This window comes from Phoca vitulina, unplaced genomic scaffold, assembly GCF_004348235.1.
Source record: "Phoca vitulina isolate PV1807 unplaced genomic scaffold, GSC_HSeal_1.0 scaffold17, whole genome shotgun sequence".
NCBI classification, from domain to species: domain Eukaryota; kingdom Metazoa; phylum Chordata; class Mammalia; order Carnivora; family Phocidae; genus Phoca; species Phoca vitulina.
In genome coordinates, this window is record NW_022589720.1 from 17,100,946 (window position 1) to 17,113,002 (window position 12,057).

At 33.2% G+C, this 12,057-nt stretch overlaps 1 protein-coding gene across 9 annotated transcripts in view; it reads right to left on the bottom strand.

Moving 5' to 3' along the window:
* Positions 1-12,057, bottom strand: part of CDH12 (cadherin 12) — a 1,003,710-nt gene that overhangs the window by 66,520 nt on the left and 925,133 nt on the right. For all 9 annotated transcript variants that reach the window (XM_032415438.1, XM_032415433.1, XM_032415430.1 and 6 more), the window contains one exon: positions 10,979-11,146. In XM_032415438.1, the coding sequence (XP_032271329.1) occupies positions 10,979-11,146 (168 nt within the window). The remainder of the gene's footprint in view (positions 1-10,978; positions 11,147-12,057) is intronic.

Below are 12,057 nucleotides of genomic sequence, written 5' to 3' on the forward strand. Positions count from 1 at the left end.
AGAAATTCATTCCTCCAAACTTTCTAGTTCTGAGCAGCCTTACCCAACACAAAAATTCAGAGCTCGATATTGAATTGTCCTTTTTAAATTTCCTTTGGTGAGTAGATTAGTTGTTAAGCCTTCCAGTAACTCAGATTATTAATATGTGATTCAACTGCCATTTTTAGTAGCTTCCTCCATGGAATGATAAAGAAAAAACAAAGACAAAATACAAAACAAACTATATTTATTCTGATGGCATTTATTACCTAGTGAGGGAGGGATTATTAAGTAAACAATCCCACAAATGAAGTAGAATTGCTAAGTCACATCAGGAAAGTGACACAATTCTATGCACTTTTAATGACATTTAAACTGAGAATCTGAGTTGAGTCAACTAGATGACGTTGCATCTGTGAGGTCAGCTGGTAGAAAACATTCCAAATAGTAGAAACTATATGACAAAGCCAAAAATTATCATAATCTTCTACCTTCCTATATTGTCTGTTCAATTACCGCCACTATGACCGATTTTATGTAACATAAATATATATTTATATAGAGACAGTAAATATCAACTTTAATATCAAATATAAATAACTTTAATGTTAGTTAATATCATTATATTGAACTCTCTACATCCAGTAACTCATTATCATTTTTCTGTTGCTTTTTTTTTTCCTCATCCAACTGAAACACATTTTGTCATTTCAATAATCATATTAACCAATCAAGTGCACCTCTGATCTAAAGTCCTTTATTTGGTCTGCCCATTTCACTCCACCTGGTTTCACTGCCTGAATGTCATTCAAATGGAGACAATATCAGGTTAACAAATAAGCTTTAAAAAAAAAAAAAGATTTTTTTTTATTTATTTGAGAGAGAGAACAAGCAGGGGTGGGGGAGGGGTAAAGAGAGAGGAAGAAGCAGACTCCCCACCAAGCAGGGAGCTGCATGAAGGGCTGGATCCCAGGACCCAGATGCAGGGCTCACTCCATCCCAGGACCCTGGGATCATGACCTGAGCTGAAGGCAGATACTTAACTGACTGAGCCACCAGGTCCCCCAACAAATAAGCTCTTTTAAAATGCAAATAATTCAAATTATTCTCAATTTCAGCTACACTGATAAATGCAAATCCCAATTAAGGGTCAATTGGGGTTGGATAGACTTGGGGAAAGTTTGCTTTTTCGATGCTTAGAGAGTAAAATCACTGAAGACATAGAGAAAAGAGCATTGTGGCTCTAAAATTAAAATTCTGCTTCTGCACCCAAGAAAGGAAGGGACATTTATTACATCTCTTTCTGTATTTCCAATAATACCTTCCTTATTAGATAGCTCCCAGCTTTCAAGTATAAAATTTTTCAAGTACAAATTATTATCTTTAATACTATAGTTCTGCTAATTTATAGATCCTATAAACACATATCTGCATTTCCCTGCAAAACTAATTGCTCTTTATAACATGATTTTTTTCAAGAAATTGCATTGGAAATCCCAAAAAAAACTAATTCCAAATGAACTATGAAACATAATCCACTTGTATTACTCAATGATTGCCAGAATCAGAAGTGTTTCTGATCCTCAAAAAATATGTATTTTTAATGTATGTGATCTATATAACCACTACCCGCATTACATAATAGTAAGCATGATGGAGATCTTGGCAAGCGTTCACAACATTTCAAGTCCATCAGTAACATTCCATTGTTCATTCATTTTATGGAGTACATTTAATATTCCCTTAAAACCTCCATTAAATATGTAAACCTTTCTTTTGTCTTTGTCCGTGTAATTTCTGATCCATCTAACAAAATATGGTTATGCAGATAATTCTCAGTGATACTGGCCACTAGTTTCACAAAAATATGCAACACTGGAATTTTTATTAGAAATTATAAATAAACTTGACACCTTATAAACTAAGCTACTGAAAAATGTCTGGAATTTAAATTCTCTTGGGAATATTTATTTACCCAAATGTTTGATTTCTCACAGATTTTTTTTTGAAAGGTTATGAAGGTAGTCTGAAAATGTGAAATTTGATAATAGTTTCTTCCTATCTAAAATTTTGGTTTCTTTTAGCCAAAACAAATTCTTTCAATAGCATCCAATTCACTGACCTGCAAATATGATTTCTGAATATTCTTCATATATTCATACATCATACATGTAGACAACTGTTTAAATTTTCTGTCCTTGCTGTACTTATTTTGCTGCTTATGCCTAAATTGTCTCACTGGTCTGGTACTCCTCTTCTTTCTGTGTATAAATTCTTTTTTTTTTTTTTCCTGTGTATAAATTCTATTCCTCATTCTCTCAAGGGCAGCTTAAAGCCATTTTTGATGAAAAATATTCTTGTCTTTGCACTTCCATTTCTTCTTCACAATTCTATGCATATAATCCTTTAAATAACACATTATTTTTTTGTACCATCTAAATATTTTGGTACACATTTGCTCTCTACTAACTCTTACTACATTAACTTATTCTCCCCATTATACACAGAGCTGCTTGAGGGAAGACATTAAATTTTTAATTTTTTTTATACAGACAAAAAAGATACAGCCTTTTTTGCATATACACTTCAATAAAACTACCAATCAATGAAGCATTATTCATTGAATGCTATAATTTATTGTGTCTTATATCTGTTAATAAACTAGATTTCTTATGTACAAAATGTATTGTGTCCATGGTTATTGCTTATATTCTGTTGAACTCTCATAAAGAAATACTGAAGAAGTTCGATTTCCTGCCTAAATAAATGCTAAGACCAATAATAAGGCAAATATGAAATACAGAAGTTTAAACCATGTGAAATAGATGTTGAATTTAGGATGTTTCACATTGAGGATTAAAAATGATCACCATGGTCAGAAATCTGTGTATTAAAGGTTTGAGGTCATTGTATTTCAGTTTCTCCTTATAGCATTATTCATTCTCATTCTTGAAATTTCTTATATTCAAAATTTAAATAGTTATTTCTTCTTGAATCTTACTAATTTTATCCATACCTCAGACCTCATTAATTACTTCTATATTTACATCTTTTAAAAATGTTTCTTTGAGGAGTGCCTGGGTGGCTCAGTCAGTTAAGCGTCTGCTAGGCTCAGGTCATGATCCCAGGGTCCTGGGATCAGAGCCCTCCATTGGGCTCCTTGTTCAGCAGGGGTCTTCTTCTCCCTCTCCCATTCACTCTTCCTCTCCCTATGTGTGCGTGCTCTCTCTAATAAATAGATCAATCTTTAAAAAAAAATGTTTCTCACCCCTCTCCCTTCTGTAATCCTCAGTTTATTTCCTGGAGGGAGATGGGGGGATGGGACAACCAGGTGATGGGTTTTAAGGAGGGTACGTGTTGTGATGAGCCCTGGGTGTTATATGCAAGTAATGAATCATTGAACACTACATCATCAAAAACTAATGATGTACTATATGTGGGCTAACCAAACATAATAACTTAAAAAAAAAATACTTCTCTGACTCTGACTTCAGGTGTCCCTATATTTCAACCATTTTCTGTTCATCTCCACTCAATTTCAGCATATTATCAGATAAACCATTTTCCTACTTAAATCATGTCTTCACATGCTCTTTATCTTATTTATTCTCTGACTCCAATAGGACACAGTCTTTTCCATTCCTGCAACTGAAATCTCTCTCAGTTCTGCCTTTACTTATCTATTCCAAACAACTGCCCTGGGTTTGCTCCACATCTAGTCTCTTCTTCAGTCTTCACCAGGTTATCAAAGTTATTTTTCTAACATGTTGGTATCTGCTTTGCCCCTCAACTGAAAAGAAACCACAGACATACATACATAGGTTTGCATTTCTGGGTTGTGCAGTCTCAAACTCCTCTACTTCCAATCTGTTAAATTCTTATGCTACATTTCTTCTCAAATGTTATGTTATTCATAAATATTTTCCCAGTAATTCCAGTTAGATTAATTTACCATATCCTAGTCATGCCAATAATTAGTCTGATCATGTTCCTATTTGGGAGTTTCATTGTGGTTTTATTTATACCTCGAGATATTTGTCTTATAGAGTTCATTGTTTGCTGAAAAAAGTAAAGATACCTTATTCAATTCTTATCTCTTAAAAATCAAGAACAAGTGTATATAAATATGTGTGTGTATTTATATATATGATTATATAAAAGTTGCAAGAATTTTATTTTGGCTATTAATGTGATTTTCATAGACTGTAAAAATAACAAACTTAAGCTTTTTAAAAAAACTGGGGAAACGATATTAATAATCAGAGCATATATACTTTATTTGGGTAAAGAGTTTTAAGATAGCATTATCATTATAATGCACATATACCATGAATACCTTTACTGTAAAATCATTTAGGAACAAGTCAGTGTATATCAGGCTAGATAAGAATCAACCTACCCTATAAAGGCAGCCTACGGTCCTCCGAATATTTTAATAGCATAAGACTAAGACTTCACGTGAAAAAGAATTTCTTTTTTACTTGTCCATAAAAGAGAGTTGTAATAATTTGTTAAGTATTAAGCAACTAGAGACTTCATAAATTAGTTCAATCCTGCAACTGTGTTTTTTCTAGGCTAAAATAAAATGAAATTAGAATATTGTATTTAAATCAAAATAGTCATTGCAAATGTCCATGGGTAAAGATAATACTATTTTGGTGATAGTATTATTTTATATTCACTTCCTAAATATTTCTATGGAGTTAGAAATTTTGAAATTGATTTTTTTGTGTGTATAAAGAGTATACAATCAGTCCTAAGATTTTTTTTTTTTTTTTTTTCTGGTGGTAAATTCAACTACAAATGTAGAAATGAGCTATTTCTTGAGCTACTTCTCTCTTCAATCCATGTTTGACCATACATTAATTGGAAATTCTGATAAAGGGGAAGCAAAAGACACAAAGAAATGATATAAAAAGGGCCTATGACATACTCTAGTTGGAGAGATAGATACAAAGGAGAAATGGGGATAGGGCTGAAAAGAGGGAGGAAAGAAAAGGTGGGAAGGAGGAGAGAAGAAGAAAAAATACTGTTGGACACTTCAATTGTATTATTTTACTTAATCCTCCCAGCAGTGCTGTATATTTTTATTAAGATGTCTATTTAATTTACTAGCCAAACAGAGCCTCTTTTGAGAGTAAAAGGAATCACTATTTGTAATTAATTTGGGACCACGAGTGAAAACTGCAACTGTCTCAAGCAAACCAGGATATGTGGTCCCCCTATTTATTATCTTAATTTGATGTTGTAAAAACATGAGACAGAGAGAGTTTATTCAGCTTATTCAGGCCCCAGTGAGTTAATGGTAAAGCTGAGCTTTCCATCAGTACCTTTTCCAAAGCCTAGGATCTCTCTGTTTTACAAAAACATTAAAAACACTCACAATCTTGGAGAGAATGTCTTTTCAGTTTGATTAGCAGAGTAGATTGAATGTCCCATGTTCACGTTCACGGCTCCCACTCTTACCTAACGGTTCTGGTGTAGGAAGCAATAAGCTATATTTTCATAAACGTGCATATTTAAAAATCACAGCTCTAATATGTTCCCCAATTATGTTCTGCTCCATCACACATGTATCTACAAAATACCTGGCTCAGCGTTTACTACCTCTTTTTCTTTCACTTTCCTCTTCTAAATGTGTATAAATAAACAACACCTATTTATAAGGATTAAAGAAGTTAACCTGCAGTTTTAATGGGGCCTTTATATGGTACATGTGCAATAAGTATTAGCTGTTGTCCTCACTAAAATCATTACCATATTCTGTAAAGAGTAGTGCAATTGTACCACCTGGAAAAAATCTTGGAGCCTGATAATGCAGTCCTAGCAGGAAAATGCAGAAAAGCAAACTGAGGACATGTGAATTGAAGATTGAATGAGTAAGAAGTATGTATGCGTTGCAGCCAGAGACCTAGAGGTTTATTATTATTTAAATCTGATAAATTATGTTGCTGGCATCTACTTACTTGCTCTGACTGACGGAAATTGTCACAAAATAAGTTTTTTTTCCTCTAATTTTTTGCAGGAAGGCTGAGAGGTGGAGGTGGGAAAACTTTCTCATTACCTTACTTGTCTGTTTAGGAACCTATGAGTTTTATTACACCATAGGTAAAGTCTCACATTTGAATTGTTGATTACATGATGCCAAAATAAGATAAAATCTTAAAACACACACACACACACACACACACACACACAAACCTTCACCTGTTTTCAATTAAGCCTCAACTTATATTTACAGTCAAAACTTCTGTACTAAATAATATATTATTATGGTGTTAACCTTGCAGACCAAACTGACAAACACCACCCTCCCAATCTCAAATATTTCAATGAGGCTGAAGAAGTTATCCTCATCAAACTGGTGGATTTCACTTAAGACCCATTATTCTAGTCATGCTTCTTCTAGTATTTTTTTTCAGAGTACTTGTCAGCATTTTCTCTTTTCCATCCGGCCCCGAAGATAACAGATTGAAGATAGTGCTAAAAGCAGAAATTTGGCCTTTGTTGCACCCTCAGAGACATGATTTAGGAACATGCTGGGGTGTTACCAGTTATTTGCACTTGACCTGTGGGTAGGAAGTAGGCCAGTAGTGAGAGTCTCCAAGGAAGGTGGGATATCAGAGTTCTATACAATTCACATCCCGACAGTAACAGACAGAAGTTGTGAAAAAGACTGAAGTGATCCTGACCATGTTTCCACGTTCAGACACATACTGGTCTTTTTTGCACTCAAAGGTCGGGACATATTTCTCCATGATGTTATTTAAGGATTCTGAGACTATATATATAAAATAATACATTTTAATTAAACACATCAATATTTTACACTAAATAAATATATAGTTACAAGCATTTATTTATTTGATGATTCAATAATTAACCTGAACATTCTGTAGTCTTTCTGTATCATGAATGTATAATGCAAAAAAATATATAAATGCATATACATATTTTTTATGCATATATCTGTAGTCTTTGTATGGTAGTTTGTGTAAACGAGATCAAACATTGTTCACTATGCAGTAGACATTCTGGCTGATGCATTTAATGCTTTAATTTTACTTTTAATTTGCAAATAATATATTATTTGCACAATAATTACCATATAAGACATATAGTTGTATCCATATTATATAGTTTGTTAATTTAATAAATAAGACACTCGTAAATATTAGACTTTACCCCAGGAAAAGTTGTTATTGTCCTGAAGTTAACATAAACCTAAGTAAAACTAAAGTTCTCTTACTCTCTTATATTGTAAAAGAAAAAAAAAAAAAACCTTCTTTACATTTCCTATAGATGAAGTATTTCTTTTCATCCAATGTTGTACAAGGAGTGCTTTCTTTCATTTAAGTTGTTCTTGTATTCACTACAAAATTATTATACAGAAGATAGAGACCAAGTGGGAGAAGCATGAATATTTTGCCTAATGTGAATTAACCGCATCACTTAATTGATTTGATCTCATAATGCATTATTTAGATCAGCTTGTTAGATGGTTTTGTCATTTAAAATTCAAGTAATGGAAACCATTAGCATTTTTCTGTAGATTATTTTAACAGATGGAGATCCTCTGCAGATAACCTTGATTATGGTAGATGGTAGTTTTATAACTATATGGAAAAGATTTTGCAAAGAAAATATTTTGTCTTTATAGGACTACAGGTACAGCTCTTCTAACGTGGTGGATACTATTTCAATTTCTCTATTTGTTTGTGGACAGTTTTCTGGGTTATCTCTAGGACAGTTTAGGCCAAACACAGGCATCAAAAGCAAATTGCCTTTGGAGGGATAGGGACAAAGAGAGACCTGAAGTCACTACGTAAGATTAGGCTTGGTTCTCTCACCCAGTGGCCACATGATCTTGGACAAGTTTTTAACTTTTAAAAACTTTACTTCTATCATTAACTTTTCTTAATAATATGCCTTGCTACTTTATTTCTAAAATTGAGAAAATACTATACAGTCATTAAAGTAAGAGGGGAATATATATGCAAATCACTTGGCATAATACATGACACATAGTAACTTACTAGTCAATATCATTGTCACCATCATCATATCATACTGGCAGGAAGTTCTGATGTCTCAGGAACCATCTATTTTGCAACAATAAAACAGTAAACTGCTTACACATGCATGATACGAATGCAAGTGCCATTCAATTTTCTTTTTTGTCTCTTAAAGGATTTAGAGAAGGAAATGGATGGAAATGGGTACTTAACAGTGTCACATATGCATATGTACACACACAAAGCCAAAATGAATTATGATTAGTAAATTTTAAGAAATTACCTTGTGCATTTTTAAGCAATGAGAAATTGGAGCTCATGAAATTCATCTGAAGGAAGTTTTCTGTTTTTGTTTTGTTTTGTTTTCAGAATAATCGCTTAATAGGCATGAGCAAATACAGTTAGTTGTGCAGATTCTCTTATAAGTTATTTATGTATAGAATATGTATATATATTTTACCTTTACATTGAAAAGATCATCATTTCAGTTTGTAATGTTATGTCACATTTGCAGTTTAACTGCTTCACGTGAGAAATATTCTTGCAAAAAGAGCATTGACTTCTAAAGAAATGGCTTTTCTGTTTATAAATATATTCTGTCTTTTCCTCTGAAGGATGTAATTCAAAATGACAATACAGTAAAAAGGGCTTGACACAATGGCATATGAAATTGCAAGGGGATTAATTTCTTATTCATGCAAAAATGTGAAAACCCTCTCCTTTCTCATGATTCAAAAATCTCTCTCACCTGTTATACTTTCAGACTATAGTTCAAAAATGCATGTAATACAAGTAGAAAATAATTTGATCATGGTGAGCTGCTCGGTATATTTCTTTTGCCCTCTCATTTCTCTGTTTATGAATGCTGATAATTCAACATATGTTATGTGACTTTTTTGCAGGTGTTCAAAAAAGTATGGTTTTAGAGTGGCAGGTAAAAGAAAAGAGTAAGTTCTCATTTTAATATCATGTTAAATTAGAAGGAATTGAACTTGAGCGCAAAAAAAAAAATTCTGTTACTTCAGTTTGCTGATTTCAAGCAAGTTATTTAACCTCTCTAAGCCTCAGTTTTCTTAACAGTAAAATGTGGAAAATAAAGAACTCAGAGTGTCGTGGTGAATAGGGAATAAGATAATGATAAAGTTGCTGACACAGCATGGAAATGTTCCAGAAGTCCCAGTGAGCTTATCTCCCACATTCTTTCCTCGTGGTTCTCATTTAGTTACCCTCACACCTACGTATTCAACCTTGAATAATCCCAGACAAGCCTATTGCTTTATCCAGATTCTCTTTTCACTAGGTAAGATCAAGAAATGATCTTCTTATCTCAACAGGAACTGAGCACACCATCTTGTCTTTCTATGTATAATCTAGCCTCTTCCTCATGGAGATATTTTCATTTCCCTCTACCCCAGACTATCTGTCTGGATCTCTGCCCAATTTTTACCAACCACTTTATCTATACCAGCAGAAATTGTATCTTTCCACTGGCTGGGTTTTTTATCCCTCATCTGAAAAGCCTCACTATCATCCTTGTGAATAAGAATATTGGCACAACGTAGGAATATCTCTGCATTTCCTATATCTTAGACTAACGTATCTTATATGCTCAAAATGCAGAACAGGACCCATGTTCCCAGTGACATCTTTTATATAAAAGTAGAGTAGTCTCCCAAACTATCCTCCTCACTTGGCTATTAGAGCTTATCACACATAAGAAGTAAAAAATAAAGAAATAAAAGGAATAAAAATAAAAATAAAAATAATCAGTACTTTTTGAGTTGGAACATAACCTCAAATGTTAGAGAATCAAATGCACTATTTCTTTCTTCTCTTTTAATATTTACTTATCATTTATCCGTTTCCCTTAATAGCCAAGTAAGATGTGTTGCCATAAGACTCTCTGTTATTAATTATAGCATATTTGTACTAGTCATTTGTCACATATATTTCATTTGCTAAAGTATGATGACTTCTAATTGCTCCTCATAACATTTGACCATTTGACTTTCTGATCACTAAGTAAAATATTTCCATAAGAAAATACATGTTGATGATTTTAAGAGAAAATAATAAAGTAGTAAAATATGAAAAACCATAGATTTAAAGGAATAAAATATCCAGTTAGCTAAATATTCTCATTGTTTTATACTTTAGTAGATGAACTCAAAGTCTCCTACTGAGATTGAAAGAGGAAAATCATTTTGTTTTGGTTCTCTTGTGTAACCAGTGATAGAGACTTTCAGTTTCTGTGTTCTAAGTCTTAGGAACACTGAACTAATCGTTGAAAATGTACCAGAAATTGAACAGGTACTGATTGGTGTTAAATGTAATACTGCAAAAGAAAACTAGATGTAACAGAAGTGAAAAGTATTCATTTTCAGTAAGAAGCACAGAGTTACAGAGAAAATGCAGGTGTGAACCTTTCTATTATCATAGAAACTGTAACAATTTGCACCTATTGCAAAACTAAAATAAAGTAAGACTAAAGTAATGTAAATAGCATCACTGTATTATCATCTGATACTTACATGGAAGCAAATGGAAATGATTCAACACATACAATAGCTAAAGAAAAGGCAGAGAATTCTTATGCTAATTGCATGATAGAGCAAATAATATGGCGTCATATGTGCCATAAATATGAGTCTTAAGTTACAGTGGAATTTTCATAATTATATTACTGTTTCAAATGAAAAATTAGAGCAAGATTCCAACCTATTGTGAATATTTTACTTGAATAGAAATCAATAACATAAGACTCACTGTTCAATTACTGACTTGTATTGTTTTATATTCAAGTCGTACTGAGCATGATTCCAATGGAAAATGAAACCCTTAACTCGTTTAATGTTTATCTATTGGTGTCTGCTTCCTAAAGACCAGAAGTGTCTGAAAAATTATTATAATTTCTGTAACATTCAATGAAATGTGAGAATTTTTTTTAAGCTGTGCTAATTTAAACTTAACAGGAAAGAACATACTTTTGGGGAATCGAGGTGGATTGTCATTGACATCTGTGAGGGTGATGTTGACAATTGTCGTTCCAGCTAACCCTCCTAGTTGTCCGCCCATATCCTTGGCTTGGATGAGAACTTGGTATTGTTCTTTGACTTCCCTGTCCATGTTTGGCAAAGCTGTTCTAATAACACCTTAAGGGGAAAAAAAATAATAAAAGATAAATATTACAAACATTGTGCTTTCTGAGATCAGATAGTCTGCAACAAGAAAATGATTCTATCTAGATTCACTAGCAAAGACATGCTAACAAAATTATGCATCTTTTAAAAAGCGAAACACTCAAAATGTCCGCTGGTTAGGATACAATTAAACATATTATGGGAACAGCCATACAGTGAAAAATGCTGTGTAGCATTGTGGAATATGGTCAAAAAACAATGTGTCAGCTCTAAAAGACGTTCATCATTCATTAAGTCAGCCAAGTCAGACATGACTTATACAGAATGATTCTATCTTTAAAAGGCAATAAAATTGTTAAACAACATAGATTAAATATACATTAAAAAGTTAAGTGGTTACACTGAGTGTGAGGTTTCTAAAGAATGCTATTTTCTTCTCCATTCTTATTTTTATTTTCTAAAATACATTTATTACTTAACTTTTTTTTTTTTTTTTAAGATTTTATTTATTTATTTGACAGAGAAAGAGATAGCGAGAGCAGGAACACAAGGAGGGGGAGTGGGAGAGGGAGAAGCAGGCTTCCCGCCAAGCAGGGAGCCCGATGCGGGACTCGATCGCCAGGACCCTGGGATCATGACCTGAGCCGAAGGCAGACGCTTAACGACTGAGCCACCCAGGCGCCCATTACTTAACTTTTTAAACACACAAAATATCTCCTCCATGCATTTTATTTCATCTCTCAGGATGCCTCTTAGTTATTTTCGGCACAGATTTTCACTTAGATCTCATTAAGCTTTTCCACTGCAGAGACCTTGTCTCTCTTGTCACCAAGTTACTCCAGCATCTAGGTCAGTGTCTGCCATTTAGAAGGAACTCAATAAGAATGTGTTGACCAACTGACTAGTTGAATGACTGGCTGAAT